Raw genomic sequence first — 20297 nt, 5'->3', positions numbered from 1 at the left:
AGGTGGGAATCTTTTGGGGCTTTTTTCGGTAAAATCCTTGTATAATTGGATGAAAGGTGATGACAACCCAATATGCCCGACGGACTGTATTTGGAGATTGAAAACCCCTCCAAGCAAGGTATTCCAAAACGGTTAACGGTAACAGTGGTAATGATGGGGACATCACGCGCACACACACACCCCCTTATGCACGTACACAAGGAGGAGGGCCCCACCATCGATCTGGATCGATGACAACATCCAAGGGGGACCCCCTAGCTAGGGGACTGTGTTTTGGTTCCTTGGAGTGGACCCGATCATCATGTGAATCCCACCATGGGATCTCATGATCGTGGCCCACTATTCGAGATGATATAGTACTTTGAGTTTTGGTTATTGTTGTTGTTAGGAACGTCATGGACGGTTTAAATTGCTTTGATTAGTTGTTATTTGTGATAACTTCGTCTCTAAGTTATAGGATGCGCACATGGCGCGGCTTTTTGGGGTATAGGGGCACCCCTTGTACGGTTTTTTTCTCATTGATGATTGGTATAAAATTTCTGCGTTTTCCTGCTGCTTTCTGAGTTGTGAAAACCTAATTGGGCGTGAAGCCCTCCCTTCTTCGAAGGGCTACTACTGTGGTGCGAAGCCACACCCATCCAAAACCGCCCCCATCTCCTACCATCCATATTCGCCTGATCCTACAGTCATCCAACCTTCAAATCCACTGTTATTTTGCAATCAACCCTTCTCTACAGCAGATTTCCAAAATCTGGCCCTACAGGAGGGCTAAAACTTCGGTGGAGCACCATGCACGGACTGGACGTCGGATCGGGCCGAAACTTGATGGGTGTGTGGCCCAACCCTGGCTGGCCAGACCAAAAGTGGCGGTTTTTGGGTTCATGGGCCCCACACACATGAGGACAGCCACCAGCGCACGTGCGTCAGGCCCTGCACGCTGTCTACACGTGCAGACTGGCTACAGGTCTTCTCTCTCCTCTCTTTCACTCATCTCCCACCTGATTTCCCTAACCCTAACCCTAGATTGTCCTAAATCTCAACTTTTATGCCATTTTCTTCAACTCTAGGGTTCCCTGAATTGAAACCTGTGAATCCCTTTGATTGGGGAAATATTTATGTGCATGTGTGGATGAATTTACTCTCCTTTGAGCATTGTTTATTCTATAACTTTAATTGATTCAGTGCTAGCATGTGTAGGCCTGGACCCGCATAGATTCCCCTTGTTGAGTGTTTGACTTTATGTGGGATGTGGAATTATGTGATTGTTTTTAAATTAGTATGATTTAAAGCCTGGAATCTTGCATAGCATATTTAAATTTTCATGTCCTACATCAAATTTGGTATCAGAGCTTAGGGTTTTTATAGGGGAATGCATTGCATGTTTAGGGTTTAGTCTATTCACATTTAGTTTTTATTAACTCTCATCATGGAGTCTTGTAAAATCATTTAGTCTCATTTAGACGCATATGGTTGTGTTAGAGGGTCTTTGAGTTGAGGAGTAGTTGTATGCCCACGTGTACTGGTCGTGGTTTTGGTTTGCACCCTATGCTAAACATGGAGCAATTGCAAGAATCAATGGACAACCTAACCTAACAGTTTTGAGTCTTTGGGTAAGTACTTGGAACAACGCATTGACCATCGCCTTGAACAAATTAATGTGCGCGTTACCCAATTAGAGACCTCCGCCCGGGCAAACCCCACCATTGGGGAAGATGCCCTATCTCAGGCAGGTGGTCAGGAAGATAGACCAAGGAATGGAAGTAGCCAAGGAATCGGTCATGGGCGCACACCCATGCATCCACCCCGCGAGGGACATCAAGACCACTATGACCCCGATGCATAACTCTTTAAGGGAGTTAAAGTAGATACCTCTACGTTTATGACCACTTGGACCCTAAAGCTTTTCTAGATTGGTTGGCGGATATGTACCACTATTTTGAATGGTATGACATTCGGATACTCGTTGAGTTCAATTCGCCAAGATGAAGCTTGTTGGCCAAGCAAAGAGGTTTTGGGCTACTGTATAGCGAAAGAAAGAAAGATCGAGGGAGCTCTCAATAGTCCATTGGGGAGAAATGAGAAACTCTTAAGGAAAAATACCTCCCTTTTTCTTATCACTTGAGGTTGGTTGAGGAATGGTAGTCTCTTCGACAGGGTTCCATGAGTGTTGCTGAATACATTGAAAAGTTCGAAGAGTACTTGACCCGTTGTAAAGTTGATAAGGACCCCGTACTCTTGCTCGATTTAAGACGGGCCTCCGTTCTGACATTAGGAGAGAGTTGCTCACCAAGGACATTGACACTCTTGAACAGATGTATCAAGTAGTGTTGGAGGTAGAGCAATACCTAAAAGCATCTGTGGGAAGGCGGTTTGAGTCTCGTGATTCTAACGCTAAGGCCAACCCTTCTGGGGATAAACCTGGCACTGGATATCAGTATAAGCCTTTCAGTAGCTCTCAGTCTAGGCCCAAAGATGATAAGGGTAAAGAAGTTGTTGGATCTAGCTCGCACAGAAGCGAGACGACTAGGTGTTTTAGATGTCAGGGGTTTGGTCACTTTGCCTACCAGTGTGGCACGAAAGAGGGCACCAAGGTGTTCCTTATTGAGAGGCAAGTAGAAGTAGTGCCCCCAAAAAGTAACGGTGAGGAGGAAGAATATGAGCCAGCAGAAGCCCCTAGTGATAAGGAAGAGGGAGCGCAAGCGTCTGCGACCCTTGCGGTTATGCGTTGCGCCTTTGCATAAGCAGAGAATACCGACGATTGGCGCCTCAACACGATCTCCGATACTAACACAAAATGTGGTGATAAGAGCTGCAAGATGAACGTGGATAGCAATAGTTGTGCCAACGTGGCATCAACTGGCACTGTGAGCCGTCTGGGCTTGAAACTTAAAGCCCATCCTCAACCCTATAGAGTGTCTTAGGTTGATGAAACTTCCATTCCAGTCTCACACCGTTGTCTTGTTCTTATTCAGTTTGAATCATATAAAGACACATTTTGGTTTGATGTTGTTCTCATTCAGTTTGGGACGTATAAACTTAAGAAGCCTATTGATTTTGTCCCTATGTCAGTCCCATAGGCCACCAGAGTTTACAGAGTCCTTTGCGCATCACATTCATTCATTGCATCAAGAAATCAAGGGAAAGATCACTATTAGTAATGAACATTACAAATTTTCTGCAGACCAGCATAAACGTTTCAAGGAATTCAATGTAGGGGACTCTGTGATGTTCCGCATCAGGCCCGAGCGGTACCCTCAGGGAGCCATTCGTAAATTACACGCGCGTAGCGCTGAACCATTTAAAATTATAAAATGAAACGGTCTCACTGCGTATGTGGTAGATCTTCCACCTTCCATGGGAATTAGTTTCACATTCAATGTGGAGGATCTAGTTGCTTTTCAGGGGACCACCGATACATTGTTCAGCCTTTCGCCCAACCATCCTGATTCTCCATACCTGTCCCTTGATCCATGGCCTCTTCCCGACCCCTCTTCTCAGCCTCTACCTCTCATACCAACCATTCCTACACTCAAAGAGGAGATAGAGGATATTCTGGACTATCAGATAGTATCAACGTCGGACGGCGGGTTTCATGAGTACCTGGTTAAGTGGAAGTCACGCCCAGTTTCGGACAGTACGTGGCTCACTGAGGAGGAGCTTCAGAGACTTAATCCTGACATCTTGAAGCAGTTCAGGAGTTTTGTTTTGCCAGTGGTGAAATCTTTGCAGCCGGGGAGAGTTGATGGGGACATCACGCGCACACGCACGCCCCCTTATGCATGTACGCATGGAGGAGGGCCCCACCATCGATCTAGATCGATGACGACATCCAAGGGGGACCCCCTAGCTAGGGGACTATGTTTTGGTTCCTTGGAGTCGACCCGATCATCATGTGAATCCCACCATGGGATCTCATGATCGTGGTCCAGTATTTGAGATGATCTAGTACTTTGAGTTTTGGTTATTATTGTTGTTAGGAACGTCATGGACGGTTTAGATTGTTTTGATTAGTTGTTATTTGTGATTACTTCGTCTCTAAATCATAGGATGCGCACATAGTGCGGCTTTTTGGGGTATAAGGTTTTCTTATAAATAGGCACCCCTTGTAGGGTTTTTTCTCATTAATGATTGGAATAAAAATTTTGTGTTTCCCTGCTCCTTTCTGAGTTGTGAAAACCTAATTGGGTGTGAAGCCCTCCCTTCTACGAAGGGCTACTACCATGGTGCGAAGCCACACCCATCCAAAATCGCCCTCATCTCCTACCATCCATATTCGCCTAATCCTACAATCATCCAACCTTCAAATCTACAGTTATTTTGCAGCCAACCCATTTCTACAGCAGATTTCTAGAATCTGGCCCTACGGGAGGGCTAAAACTTCAGCGGAACACCACGCACGGACCGGACATCGGATCGGGCCGAAACTTGGTGGGTGTGTGGCCCAGCCCTGGCCGACCAGACCCAAGGTGGCGGTTTTTGGGTTCGTGGGCCCCACACATGCGGATAGCCACCAGCGCACGTGCGTCAAGCCCTGCACACTGTCCACACGTGCGGACTGGCTACAGGTCTTCTCTCTCCTCTCTTTCACTCATCTCCCACCTGATTTCCCTAACCCTAACCCTAGATTGTCCTAAGTCCCAACTTATATGCCCTTTTCTTCAACTCTAGGGTTCTCTGAATTGAAACCTGTGAATCCCTTGGATTGGGGAAATATTTATGTGCATGTATGGATGAATTTACTCTCCTTTGAGCATTGTTTGGTTTAAACTTTAATTGATTTAGCCCTAGTATGTGTAGGCCTGGACCCGCATAGATTTCCCTTGTTGAGTGCTTGACTTGATGTGGGATGTGGAATTTTCTGTGATTGTTTCTCAACTAGTATGATCTAAATCCTGGAATCTTGCATAGCATATTTAAATTTTCATGTCCTGCATTAGGTAACCATTACGCGTTACAAGGTCGTAACGGTCGTTGCAGACGTTATGGAAAAATTGACCCGTAACGGCCCTGTAACAGTCCATTACGGGGCCGAGATGGGTTTTCTCAAAAAGAAGAAGCCTGACACCATAGTAATGGCGGTGGCTGTTATAACTACCGTTACCGTTCTGGGTGATTGCATTTTCTTGGTTAGCGGGTCGAGACTGCATTTTGACTATATGCAGAAGGAACTTCATACTGGTTAGAATGGATGCTCCATGTGCCTTAGGGATCTGAAATGGTCCATTATTTTTTCATTCATCTCTCTACATGATGGCTATTTGGCATTGGTGCCTTCAACAGTTCAATATGGTGTGGGTGATGCATTCATCCATTGAGCAGCTTGTGGCATCTTGGAGAGTGAAATTTTCTTGGTGAAAACGGTTTATGTTGGGGTCTTTGCTTTGTAGCTATCCTTTGGGCTGTTTGGAATGGGAGGAACAGCCACATTTTTAATAATAAAGTGTGCTGGTCCTGATGACCATATCAAGAGTAAAATATCTTGTTTGCTCCTGGGTAGAGGTGTCCGAGATAGCTCTCCAAAGCCAGAAAGATTTCCTTCTTGTTGGTTGGATTTATTTTGTAATGTGCTTGCTTTGTAACAGCCTTTCGACTCCTCTCTCTCCTTTTCAATAAAATCTCTTATCACCTGTCAAGAAAAAGTGCCAAGGTGGTTCTGTTTCTGTGTTCAACATTCTTAGACGACTCATATAGGAACCTCTTTTTTTTTGCTATTATTATCTGATCATATACAAATAATAACTTCTCATGTATAAATAAATGATTTTTTTAAAGGTATGTATAAAAATTGATTGCATGAGCTGTGGTAGAGACAGGGTTGTGTGTGTGTGAGTGATCCAGGGTTCAATCCCTAGTAGCGTTACCTCTCAAAAAACAAAATGACTAGGTTTGTTATTGTTTAGCATATAACTAATTAGAATATACTATTAAAATATAATGTTCCATTATTGTATACAGTCATACAGATGCATGGGCAAATTCGACTATAAAAGCCCAATGTTGCCCTTTTCCAAATTACATAGGTTACAAATCAAGTATCGAAGGCATCCAAAGCCCTAGAAAATTGCATGGTTTTAGATGGTAGAAGCTCATGTGGTCCCAAGGCACATTGATGCTCGTTGTCGTTGTGCACCCCGAGGCTTTTTAATGCAAGGGCATTTTCACACCGGGCTCAAGTGGGGCGGCCTGTAGGATGCGGGGGCACACTCAAGGTGGGTGACCCGTGTGAGGCAAAACCCATGTGATGTAGGGCCCACAAGGGGTTTGGCTGAGGACCTAACCCATGACATGTGGGCCCTGAGCTATGAGATAAAATGATTGATTTGCCATGTTCTATCAGTTCTAGCTTTTAGAGCAAATGGTTAGTTATCCTGCGTCAAAGTAGTATCAGAGCAGGAGGTCTCATGTTCGAGACTCCTCGCCGAGGGTGATTAATGCAGGGGTATTTTCACACCGGCCTCGAGTGGGGTGGCCTATGAGATACGGGGGCACACTCAGGGTGGCCTGTGAGATATGGGGGCACACTCAGGATGGGCGTGCTCGAGTGGGGTGGCTTGTGGGATGCGGGAGCACACTCGGGGTGGGTGGCCCGTGTGTGGGATGCAGGGGCACACTCGGGGTGGGCGGCTTGTGTGAGGCAAGTGGCTCGTGTGATGTGGGCCCCACCCATGTGAGGTGGGTGGCTCGTATAATGCGGAACCCATGTGATGTGGGGCCCACGAGGGGGATTTGGATAAGGACCTAACCCATGGGATGTGGGCCTGGGCTGTGAGATAAAGGGATTGATTTGCCACACTCTATTAGTTTGAGCTTTTAGAGCAAATGGTTAGTTTTCCTCTCACTTTTAGAGATGCAGATGGTCTATTTATTGATATGGACTGCCCATTAGGTTCAGCCTACTTTTCACACACGCGGTGAAGAAGCTCAAATCACATTGATTGGAGGATGCTAACCTTCCAAACATTGGCCTCTCCGTCTATATAACCATAGGCTTGCCAAGCTGAATCTAACTCGGAGACGTTATCCAAAGTGGACTCTATCGAATGGACCATTCACTTTGATTATTGGACCTAAATCCAAAACGTTCGTTTTTGTTTGACATTGATCAGATGGAAAAATTCCTCCAGTTGGTGCCAGACTTTCATGGCGACCGAACTTAATGGGTGGTCCAGTTTTTTAGAAGATCCATGGCATCTAAAAGCACCAGATGCACAAGGGTGTCATTGCACCTTGGGACCACTGCAGTCATCCCTTATTAATTACCGAGTTCTTACTTTTTGTGTGTTTTCTAGTTTTTGGCTATCTTTGAGTCTAACTCGACCAGACTTTTCAAGTATGAATTTTCAGGTTTTCCAACATGTTTGCATCAAGATATTCCGTAATGGTAACAGTGGACGTAACAGCCACCATTGTTACCTTTATGATACGGGCTGTAACGGTCATTATGGTCTCTCTTTTTTTATTGTTGAAAAAAAAAAAAAAAAACTGAAAAACTTGTATTGGCCCTGTAATGGACTGTTATGCGGTCATTACGGAGAGTGTAATGGGCTGTAATGGCCATTACAACCCCGTAACATGCAACAGTTGCAACCTTACCTTTACATAACAGCTGTTACGGCACACCGTACTGTGCATATTAGGAAAATTACCTATAATTTGGCCCCTTGTAAACGATACTGACAAACACATATTAGATTTTATTTTTATTTTGTGAATGCTTCATTAGTTTGAATTATTCCTGAGAGTAGAAAATCATGGTACGGAATAGCTGTATGTTGCTGTATTGTCAAGGACAGAAATGTACAGTCCATGTTGCTGAATGGCTTTAATTTACTTGTCTTACTGAATAACTGAACAGTAAAGGCAAGGATGGAAGCACAAGTTAGAGCTGCTGAAGCTGCACGTATGAGAGCGGAAGCCAGGTTAAAAATGCAGCGGGAGAGAGAAAGAGAAGCAGCTCGCATAGCACTGCAAAAGGCAAGCCTTTATCCATTTATTTTCTCTTCATCTCAAAAGATCTATTTTTAGGTTTGTGAAAGTGATCTTTTTGTCTTGCTGCTTCATGCATGCATTCAGATGGAAAAGACCGTTGATATAGATGAGAACCAAGAGATACTTAAAGATCTCGAGATGCTGGTGTATTCTCAGCCGAATCACCATCAACCCATGATGGCCATGGCCATCGACGGTTGCTACTTGAACCCGTTGGAACGGTTAGGTCTGTTCATGAAGAATGATGATCTGGAAGATGAGGCCGATTGGATCAGTGGGTCATCGTAGCGAAGAGAGAGAGAGAGAGAGAGAGAGAGAGAGAGAGAGAGATGTATGTAAAATTCGGTGTGTTTTGGGGGATGATTTTATTTATAGAGCTTGGCTAAGCCCACACGTTTATGCAATAAAGCTCACGTACATGCTACACGTGCCATCATGGCATGATAAGTGTGAGATCTAATCCATCAGTTAGAATGGCACCACTATATTGATACCCTGTCCCAAGAATTGGGTTGATCCATTGGTCAGGTGGGCTGCAATTTGCACAAAAAATCTACGGCTCAGAAAAACCTGGTTGAGGCTTTCAAACTCATCCACCTTTACTAATACTGGGGTCCACATGCTTAGTGGACCAGATTTATTTTTGGGAAAAAAAAATGTAGAAGGTCAGACCAACCTGATGGATGGAATTGGATCTAGCACCCATTTGCCATGCTGGCACATGTGGCGTGTGCATGAGCTTTATTGCACAGGCGTGTAAGCTTGTCAGAGCTTTCTATTTTTCTCTTTTATGAATTTGTATGGTAGGAACTGAAATGCTCTCATCCCACCCATTTGACTGATCCTCATCTCACACATATTCACTTTGTTAAATGTGTCAAATCACTTTCTCAATTTCTCCTATGGTTGTTTGGTGTGGCCCGGCCCTGCCCTATAGCTCTAGGTTGGGGGCCCTGGGCTGGCCCAGGCTTGAAATCTAGGTATGGGCCAGTGATGAATGGTGTGGTCCAACCATCAAGTGGACGGCTTAAAGACACCTGCAAGTGGTTGCAGTTCAACATTAATGTCTTGTTTAATGACAACCACTAGAATGGATTATGTTTCAATCATCCAAATTGTTCATGTAATGGATTATATATATATATATATATATATATATATATATATATATATATATATATATATATAAAGAGGGAGAGAGAGAGAGAGAGAGAGAGAGAGAGAGTCATGCTCACCTACGCACGTGGGCACCGTAGCTCACGTGTCATGGGTGTCTAATCCGAACGGTCCATGTGATGCAAATCTCATGAAACCCAAAGGACAAATTTTCACTCTGATCTAAAATTCTAGTTGACCATAGGAAATAGAAATGCAAATTAAGAGAGAAAATTGTTTTCATTTTTCATGGCCCACTAAAGTTTTGGATTAAAGTAAAAAAATTGGGCCCCTGGGTTTCATGAGGTGCTGCTTCACGTATATCGTTCACATCAAGTATGATAAGTTCTCAAGACTACAGGTGCAGCCTATAGGTTTCTAGTTTTAAATATTAAAGATAATATTCTAAATCATAATACAATTATAGAAGCTAAGGATGCAGAGTTCTTTGAGAACGTATTCCCTATGAAATCTAAATCTATAGGAATAGAAGAAGTTAATGAATTAGATATCGCATCTACAAGTAAAAGTGTTTACGAGAAAGTAATAGAAGAGATACAACCAAGAAAAAGTATTAGGGTTAGAAGAGAAATTAACGTAAGAGGTAGTTTTTTCACCTTCTTAGTAAAAGATGATCCTACAACCTATACAGAAGCAATTAACTCTTCAGATACAACCTTTTAGAAGGAAACAATTTATGATGAGTTGGAATTTATTATATTTAATAACACTTAGGAACTTGTAAACCTACCACCTGAAAACAAACCAATAGGCTGTAAATGGGTGTTTAGAAAGAAATTAAAATCAGATGAAACTATTGATAAGTTTAAGGCTAGGTTGATAGCGAAAGGCTTTAAACAAAAGGAAAAATAGATTATTTTGATACATATTCCTATGTAACTAGGATTACAACTATTAGGGTATTAATAGTGATAGCCTCCATATATAAACTGGTGATACACCAGATGGACATTAAAACGGTTTTCCTAAATGAAAACTTAGAAGAAAAAATATATATGGAGCAACCTGAGGGTTATAAGATATCAAGTAAAGAAAATAAAGTATGAAGACTAATTAAATCGCTATATGGTTTAAAACAGGTCTTAAACAATGGCATGAAAATTTTGATGGTGTTTTAAAATCAAACGATTATCATATAAATGATGTAGATAGATGTGTATATAGTAAAATTCCTGTAAATGATTATGTTATTATATGCATTTATTTTGATGACATGCTTATTTTTGGAACTAATATTAAATTAGTTGTTGCAACTAAGAAATTCGTGTCATTTAAATTTGACATAAAAGACTTAGGAGATGCTAATGTAATATTGGGTATTGAAGTAACTAGGAAAGATGATATTATTATATTATCACAATCGCATTACGTTAAGAAATTATTGAGAAAGTTTAACCATTTTGACTATTTACCTATCAATACACCTTATGATTACAGTGTGACTCTCATGAAAAATACAGAAAATAATGTCTCAATTAGAGTATTCCAGAATAATTGATAACCTCATGTATCTAACAAACTGCATTAGACTAGACATAACTTTTGCAGTAAGAAGGCTAAGTAAATATACTCATAACCCTGGAAAAGAGCATTGAAATGCTTTGTCTAGGATTTTGAAATACCTAAAAGGCAGTATGGCCTATGGTTTACATTGTAATAGTTTTCCTACTGTATTAGAAAGATATAGTAATGCTAACTGAATCAATGATTCAAATGAGACAAAATCCACTAGTGGATATATCTTCACTTTGGGTGGAGAAGCAGTCTCTTAGAAGTCTACCAACCAGACATGTATCGCTCAGTCAACAATGGAATATGAGTTAATTGCTTTAGAAAATGATGGATCAGAACCCAAGTAGCTTAGAAATCTCTTAACTGATATACCATTGTGGCCAAAGCCTGTATCGGCCGTGTCTATTCATTGTGACTGTCTAGTAGCTATAGCGAAAGAAAAGAGTAAAATATATAATAGAAAAGGCAGGCATATTAGACTCAGACACAACGTAGTGGAACACATATTGCATGATGGAGTCATTTCTATTAACTTTGTGAGGTCAGAAAAAAAATCTAACAGATCCTCTAACCAAAGGACTATCTAAAAGGTTAGTCAATGATACATCGAAGGGAATGGGGCTGGACCTAATATATGAGCTATTAGTGTCGGCAACCCAACCTATACAAGTGGAGATCCCTTCAGATAGGTTCAATGGGTAAACAACAAAACACGAGGTAGACGATTGCACTGAGTTATATGAGCTCCTTCTATGGTGTACAGTGCGAGCAGCAACGCAAAAGGATGAGTTTTTTAGAACTCTTAATGAATTCATAGTCATATATTTGGTAGTGTATACAGTTGTTGCATACACTTGATGGAATTCACATATATGGGTGTGAAGGTGAAGGTCGCTTCCTATGAGAATGTAGGTGAATTCTCTATAGCACTCATAAAATTCAGATAATGGTGTATGGCCGAAACGCACCGAACCGCAAAATCACTTGCAGAGAAAGAGTTGTGTGAGTGGCATGTACTTGCGATTTACATTAAAAGGATTCATATTCACGACTATGGTGTCACCTGATTCCTATAGACCTATCTTGCTTACTCTAATGTCGGTTCAAGTCTATGGTGACACCAGCACCATTACACAATTATTACACTTTAACCCGAAAGAGTTTTTATTTTGAAACATGTGGGGGATTGTTGTATTTTGTTTCAAAATAAACATTAAAATTTTGATTTTCAAATTTTTCGATTTCCCTCTACATTTGAAATTTTTAGTGTTTTTGAGTTATGAGTTTTGTCCCACATTGGATTTGACAAAGGAAAATATCTTGTATATAAGATAGAGTTTTTGCCTTGTGGCTTGAGCCTCATTCAAGGGTATGTAAATTTGGTCCTATGGAGGGGGCTATGCTAATAGCTCTAATCTATGCTATTGACCACACACAGGCACGCATGCCAAGCCGAGCCGAGTCCGAGTCCGTATGCGCATGCGGGACGGGACGGGACGAGCTGGGAGTGGGCGCCGGGGCGGGTGCGGTGCGGTGCGAGTGTACTCGCATGGGTGTGTATGTATAGGTACTCGCGAGACTTTAGTTGCGAGAGTATACTTGCACTTGCGCTTTTTCGTTTTAAACCAGAAAGATGTGTCTGTTCTGGTTGGTCACATCTATTGGGTTTAAACCCAACGGACCTAACCCTTTCTAAAGGGTGCTTATGCACCACTTCGGAGTCTATATAAGGACTTCCGTTCCTGTTTTTAAAAGTACGAAAAACCTTTCTCCTCTCCTCTTATAAAACTCTCTCTGTTTCTAAGAATTTTATTGAGTTCATCGCTAAGTCAACTCAGTACTTTCGGGTTAAACTGCAAGTGGTTCGAGCCCGCGTACAGTGAGTGCACCGTTGGGACCAGGTCATAGTCGTTGTATCCTGGAGGTTGATTGCTCTGAAAACATGTTGCACTTGGAACACTGTCCAAGGGGAGCAAATTCGATTTCAAGCCGAGTGACGCACGTCACCCCTCGACTCAAATATATAAGTTTTTTATCTCTAATTTTATTTTCTTTTTTGGTTCTCGAATTTTAATAGTCTATTTAATTCAACCAAATATTCCAACAAGGCTTAGAGTGGAAGGTCACGCTAACCAATGCTACTGACAGCCACACTAAGAGAAATAGTTAAGAGTGACACGTCCACACTTGATTTCACAAGGTTCACCGTGATGAATATATGAAATCTACTTCAACTATTAGATCAAAACTAAAATTTAGCCTCGAGGTCTAAAAGTTAGGTATGTTTGTAATAAGGTGGGCCACATCAAGAGAAACAATTTAGAGGTGAGCTTTATCTTATACATTGTTTCCAATCTTGTAGCCCACCTAAGTTGGATGGTGCTAATCTTCGATCCTTGGGCCTGACATGGGGTCACGCACTCCATGGTTGGGGTGGATTTCACATTAAACTAAGGTGGGCCCACCCAAGCCGCCAACCCCTTTTCCATTGAGGTAAGATAACTCCTCTCCCCGAACCATTTAATACCATTATATATATATATATATATATATATATATATATAGAGAGAGAGAGAGAGAGAGAGAGAGAGAGAGAGAGAGAGATGCTCACCCACGCACAAGTTCTTCAAGTTCTCGTGAGAACTTTGTCAAAACTCATCTCCCATTATATGAGCCCAAAATCTGAACCATCCATATGATGCAACACCCTATGAAACTCTTGGGTCCCGACTTCCATCTGATCCAAAACTTTGGTGAGCACTTTGGTGGGCCATGGCAAAAGAAAATAGTTTCCTCCCTTGATTTGTCTCTCTTTTGCCATGGCCTACCAAAATTTTGGATAAGGGTAAAAGTTGGGCCCCAAGGGTTTTATGGGGTGTTGCATCACGTGAACGGTTCAGATTTTGGGCTCATATTACAGGAGATGTGTTCTTAAAAAGTTCTCACAAATTGTCATGAGAACCCATGAGTAGGTGAGCATTATATATAGAGAGAGAGTGGGCACACACAAATAGTTGTATGTCCAATTAATAACCTAATTTAGGAATTAATTAATTCTAATAAATGTTAGGAGAGGAGTTGATACACAGCACTTCAGAAAATGGGTAGTGGCTTAGGTGGACCCCACCATAGTGTTCATCTGAAATCACCCCAACCACCAGGCGTGTTACCCCATGTTATATTCAGGGCCTGTGGATCAGCCACATTCGTAGTTTTGGTGGGGGATCACATAGATGGAAATAATATACAAGGAAAAGCGCACCCTTCAAATTGTTTCTCTTAGTATGGCTTACTTAAATCATATATGGGCCGTATTTTTTAGCCCCAAGCCTAGCTTTTGGTGTGGCATATGATGGTTGGAGTAGATTTTACATACGCATCACAATAAGCCTTGTAAAAATCAAGGGTGGATGTCTCTCTTCCAACTATTTTCCTTAGTGTGGCCCACCTAAATCACAATTATCTTGATTTTTTAGCTCTAAGCCCAGCATGCAATTACACATCTAATAATCAGAGTGGATTTCACATACACATCATGGTGGGCCCTATCAAAGATTAATGGTGGGCTAGTTGAGAGATACCAAGCCCCCGTGAAAATGTAATAGAGGGAGGGAGAGTGTTAGATGGAGAGAGAGAGAGAGAGAGAGAGAGAGAGAGAGAGAGAGAGAGAGAGCTAAGTATATGACGAATGTAAACTATAATTTTTCTTTAATCAATAGTTAGACATTTTCTATCAAAAAAAGTAAGCTTTCTATTTTTATTTTTTTTTAAGTGAGCAGTTAAAAATCAAATTCAACTGTTTAAATTTAATTCACATGTATGGCTCTTGTAACAAGGACCATTTACTAATTTTTGGAAGATAGCATCTAATTAGTGGGGCTTGTTTGATAACATCTAATTAATGGGTCAGATTTGATGCAAAAGTCATATCTTTGACACGCGTTCCTATTGTACCTGCATACAACTTGGTATTAAAAAGTATTTCATGAGGAGGCATTACGTGTGCATGGACCCGTTGTTTTTTTACTATTTAATCCACTGCTGGTTGGACTAATTTGAAATGTCCACCTAATAATGTGAGCATTTATGAGAGATTCGGCCATGCATTTAATAGATCCCTTGAGGTATTGGGTTGTGCAAAAAATCAAATATATTTGAAACTTAGGTGGACCACACCATCTAAAATAACTGCCTACTTCTTTCTCCATCATTCTCACATTACAACATCTAAGCTATTCAAAATTCTTTGGGATTATCCTCAACACTATAAAATACTCCAAGAAGGTCACGTCAACAGCTCGTGACGTGTAGAACTTTTAAACCAAGAACCCACTAGCAAAAATCCATTGGACCTTCATTGTCATGCACTTACAATCTTTCATACACCAATGTACATCGTCCATCAACCTCAAAATGAAGAAAAACTCACTGGTTGCAAATTCGTCGTTGACGACCCTTGTCTTCCTTACGGTGCCAAAAATCAGTCTTTCCATCAACAAGAGAAAGAGGATCGAGAGAGTAACATTGAGAGAGATCAGAGAAGATAAGAAAATAGTTATAAAAGGAAGAAAAGATAAAGATAAAATGAAGAAAGAGAAGCAGGCAGTTTCATCGAGTTAACTCAGTGAGTCAACCCGATGACCCGCTGGTCTGATCATCCGAACTGATTTCAGATTCTGACTTAGAGCCATTTATGAGCTAAGTTTCTATTCTCCATCCTTTGACCTCATACGTTAAAGTAGCCTTGATTCGAGTCGACTCACTGAGTCAACTCAGTGATTTAATGTGTTATTTTCTTATATTTTAATATTAAAGAATTAGAAACCTTGGTGTAGATCTTAATAAATTAGCATGTATAATTTGTGTAGGGATGACATCATTTATATTGAAAATATTTACCGAGTGCTACTAGTCCAAGTGACGTTATGTTGAATTGAGTTGAACTTGATCTAACGGGCCGAATGGACCGCATTTGTATCGATCTTAGATCTTCTCGCCTAATCCAGCCATACATAGGATATGTCACACTAAATCAGGTAGGTGATCTTCCCGGTTGAAAAGCCTACATTAGTATGTACTTTGATTTCCATTAATTAATATTTCACATTATTGATTCAAGTTATTTGATTTTGGGTGCTCGTAAAATAAAATGCATTTTTTTTATTATTAATATATGAAATTAATTCAATTGATTATTGCTACCTTCTTTTAAATATGAGTAAGTTATGGGTGCTCTACCCTAGAAATGATCAAGTTGTTATGGGTGCTCTACTCGGGTCATTCTCGAAAGGGATGTTTATTTTGTACCGCATTTTAAAATTTAGCAATTGTGGACATTCGACTCCTGGCTCATGTTCCAGGAAGTGTCATATCTAAATATTCGATCCCTAACCAGTGTTTCAGGATGAAAGTTGCATTTTCTTTATTTAAGATTAAGTGAATGTACACATGGGTACTTTGCCCCGACTCCCTAAAATGTTGGATGCACGGTGCCCTGCCCTGGGAGGTCCAAAATGGTCATAGTGCTCTACCTTGGGTTAATCCCTAAAATGGGCGCACGGGTGCTCTGCCTTGGTAAAGTCCAAAAACGGATCAAAAGCTTTTTTTTTTTTTTTTAATTCATTTTCAGAATTTCATTTATTATTAGTAGAATATTAATGTCCTTTTATATTCAAGTTGTGGATGTGTAAATACAGTTTTGGTGTGCCCGTTCGTGAGTTACGATCCCCAATAGGTATGGGACTATTCGGGATCAGGAGTCTATCATCTTGGAATCGCTTCTCACGTTAGGAATGGGACTAACGTGAGTTATGGCCATTGGTGCGAGGCCCCTACCAGCATGCGATACTACACACTACGACTCGAGTTTTCATATTATATTCTTCGTTACATGCTGATGTAGAAATTTCAATTTTGGGAATGATATGACCCTACGAACCGTTGCGCTCACACTCTTATAAATTATTTTGCAGGGTTTGTGTATGAAGAGTCAATTGGACAAGATCGAAGACTTTTCCTTTTATTTATTTAAATATTAATTAAAATTCAATGTATTTTATTATTATTTATTTTTAAATATTAATGTAAGAAGATTTTCAAGGATTGATTAGTGGACATTATTTAATGACAATGATTTTTATTCTTTTAATTGCTCTGATTGCTGTAAAAATCATGAAAATAATGTGGATTGTAGTGTATATTTTGTTTAAAGTCAACTCACAGTCCTGAAATTCGGGTTCGGGCGTAGCCAACTCGGGTACCGAATTTCGGGGTGTGACAATTAGGAAGGTTTCAATGGTCAAGCATTCACACTCAATTGTTGACTGCGGTGTAGCCTGCCTACATCATGGATTGGCCTGATTTTTAGGCCCATGACTTCCGATGGAATGGGGCATTTGATTAATGGAATGGATGTCCATTGCATATCAAGATGGGCTTGACCTCATGGGAAGCTTCCCATGAAGTGGACCTCATAGTACCATTTCCACACACACACACACACACACACACACACACATATAGCGCCAAAATAGTCCATCTCAAACCCGGTGTTTCTTAGGCCGATCACAGGCTACAAAACAATTATGAGTGTAATGGCATAAATGAAGATTTTTATACATTATATATATTACGAAGTCACCTTTGTGAACCCTAATGGGGTGGGCCAAATTCGTGTTGGGTTTTCAAGCTGTTGTGTATGGTTGAAAACTAGTTCAATTGAGAAACGAGCTTGAATTTTAAGCTCTAGGTGAGTCCTTGGTCTTAATACTCTAGCCCAAGCCTGGCCCGAGTTGAGCTAGCCTGGCTTATTGGCAATCCTAACATTGGCCTCACCCTATCTGAATCCATTGTCGTCTTTAATAAGTCCATAGCTTTCGCCTCATCAATAACATTTCCAATAATAGCATACTTGTTACATAATAAATGGATAAAGTTAAACTGATTAAAAGGCTAGGATATCAAGTTACCAAGATGTAAAGGCCAAGATATGGCCTATGGCTCTCAATGGCCCAACGAGCAATAGATCAACAGGCCATAGAGATGCTCACGAGTAGAGCTCGGCACTGGACAACTCGACTCGGCAAACTCAACTTATTCGACTCGTTTAGAACCCGACTTGATCCGAACCGAGTGGGTGAGTCGATCTGAACCGAGTGGTCGAGTTGAGTCGAACCGAGTTAGGGCTGGCCCGACTTGATACGGTTTTGAAACAGGCCTAACCCAAACTCGACCCGACTCGGTACCGAGTCCAAGATGCATGACCCGATCCAAGTTTGAATCTGGCCTGAACTAATTCGGACCAAGTTAGACCCGGTCAGAAGTACCGAGTCGGGTCGAGTTGGATCGAGTCGTCGGGCTAGCTTTCTAGGGCTTGGGCTCAAACACTTGACTCGAGGGCTAAGCCCATGCTTAAAAATCTAGCCCTGGGGTGTTCAGACTATACTAGTCGTGAAGGGCTCAGTGCGATCATTAAGTGGCTCACTTGTGTACAAAAAAGAATAAATGATTTAAAAGTAATCGACAACCTGCCCTGTTCAAAATACAGGCATCGCTTAAAAGCACTCTTGGATATGCCACAAATGTTTCAATGATCAAAATCATGTGTATGAAACAAGCCTACATTTTTATATCACTTCTCCTTTCCTCTCCCATTTTGGTATGAGATTAGCGATGCAAAAAATAAAATGAGCCCGATTGCATTTGTTGCATGTTGCGATGTAAAGAAGACTTGTCCTAGAGCTGGGCATCGAGTCAAGTCAAACAAAGTTAGGGCTAACCCGACTTGATCCAGTTTTGAAATCAAAAGTAAATAAACCATGTCCATAAAATGAACAAAATAAATAAATATTATCAAAAATCAAAAATATGTTCAGAATATCAAATGGAGTTCCACATACAAACTAATAAACCATTCATTTATTCAATAACCTCTATATAATGAATGCATTTATGGCGTGTAACCTAAGTAAACTTGTCCATAATAGTAACCCCCTCCTCCACCTTCGTCGCCAGAATCATCCTTTAGTTTTCTTTTTATGACTTGAACTATGGAAAAACTTTGGGTTAAGTCCAAGCTGGAGGTATCTAAAAGATAATTGTTTACCTCTGCTGAATTAGATGGTGGAGATGCCTTTCCATCATCCTCATTCGTAGATTTAACAAATTTTTTCAGTATCTTTTTATGATTTGATTTGTAAGGGATTCCCAATTGCCTATAGAATGCTACAAGACTTTTTAAAAACTTTGATGATTTATATCTTGGCTTATGTCTCATACTCGTGCCTGTTTCAGCATCATATTGTCTCGGGGGGATTTATGTTATTGTATGATCCTGGATGCTAATTTCAAGCTTTGTTTTACAACTTATTTATAATCATGTTATTCTTGTTTCGTTTATAGCCTATCCTCTTCTTCTTTACTAACTGTGGGGACAATTCTTCTACTTAACCCTTCTTCAATTATGATAGGCCTACTTTATATATCTTATATGGCTAGTAGTGGTTGTAGGAGAAGGGGTGGTAAAAGCCTTTATATTTGAGTCGAGAATGACTCGAAATAAATCTCAAACTTTCTGAGGAGCTTTGCTACATAGGGCAGCGTCTCCTCCCCGACAAGCCAAATGTAATTTTAACTAATTTGTTTTGTTTACAAATTATTTTCCACATAACTTGCATTGCAACTTTATCCTTTCGTCTTGGGAGTAGACTTGGGCTCCATAATCCCAAATATCCATCGATGGATCATCTTCCGATGACATATTTATAAGTTTGTATTTTAAAAGAAAATATATTTGGTTAGGCTGATGTAGCATAAATAATTAAAGAATAAAGATAAATAAACGCAATTGACCAACCATTTGAGATTTAAGAAACCATTTAAAGCATAAATGAAAAGAGAAAAAAATATAAAAAATAAATATTAAAATATATAAGTTGATAAGTGATAAGCATAGAAAATATCCACTTACCCATCAAATGATACAATTCAAGTCCACAAATAATAACCATTGAATTATCGTAATAAAATGTAAGAGAAATAGAAGGCGGTGTCTCATCTTGCTTCGTGCAATTGTTACAGGTAATGTCTCATCCTGCTTTTTACTATCTTCTTTCTTGAACTCTTCATCAACAGAGTTAACTTTTTTCTAGATCAGACACGACTAATCCCATGTACAAATGAGAGTTTTAACTAATTCTAGTGTAAGTGAGCTTCAATACTTGTTTATAATCCTACTCCCCGTACTAAAAGTAGATTCTTACACGACGGTTAAAATTGAAAATGATAATATGTCCTGTGCTATTAACGAGAGCACAGCATACTGTGATTCAAGAGCTTTCGACTTTTACCCGTCTAAAAGATCAAATTCTTCGCCTTTATACTTTACAACTGGCTCCTTAAGATAATGGTTGAATTCTATTTGGGTTGTCTGCATTTGAGTCTCAACTTGTGCAATGAAAGACATGAAATTACCGATCGTGTTTCAATGTACATCAATGCTAGAACTAGAACCCAATGGAGGAGTCTGTCCTACAGTATTGCCTTTTGCGGCTCCTAAAGTTTCTACATAGAGATTGTACAAATTTTCAACAGCATCAGGAATCTTATCGACTTCAATGGAA

At 40.5% G+C, this 20297-nt stretch overlaps 1 protein-coding gene across 6 annotated transcripts in view; it reads left to right on the top strand.

The window, feature by feature from the left end:
- Positions 1 to 8883, top strand: part of LOC131232259 (transcription factor GTE8-like) — a 35207-nt gene extending 26324 nt beyond the window's left edge. For 5 of the 6 annotated variants that reach the window (XM_058228491.1, XM_058228488.1, XM_058228487.1 and 2 more), the window contains 2 exons: positions 7856 to 7974; positions 8074 to 8883. In XM_058228491.1, the coding sequence (XP_058084474.1) occupies positions 7856 to 7974; positions 8074 to 8277 (323 nt within the window). In that variant the 3' untranslated portion in view covers positions 8278 to 8883. The remainder of the gene's footprint in view (positions 1 to 7855; positions 7975 to 8073) is intronic. The other variant, XR_009164828.1, reaches the window with a different exon arrangement.
- Positions 8884 to 20297: the final 11414 nt, after the last annotated feature.

This window comes from Magnolia sinica, chromosome 18 (genome assembly GCF_029962835.1).
Source record: "Magnolia sinica isolate HGM2019 chromosome 18, MsV1, whole genome shotgun sequence".
NCBI classification, from domain to species: Eukaryota; Viridiplantae; Streptophyta; class Magnoliopsida; order Magnoliales; family Magnoliaceae; genus Magnolia; species Magnolia sinica.
Note: the sequence above shows the minus strand (reverse complement) of the source record. Positions and strands in the feature narration are given on the sequence as shown.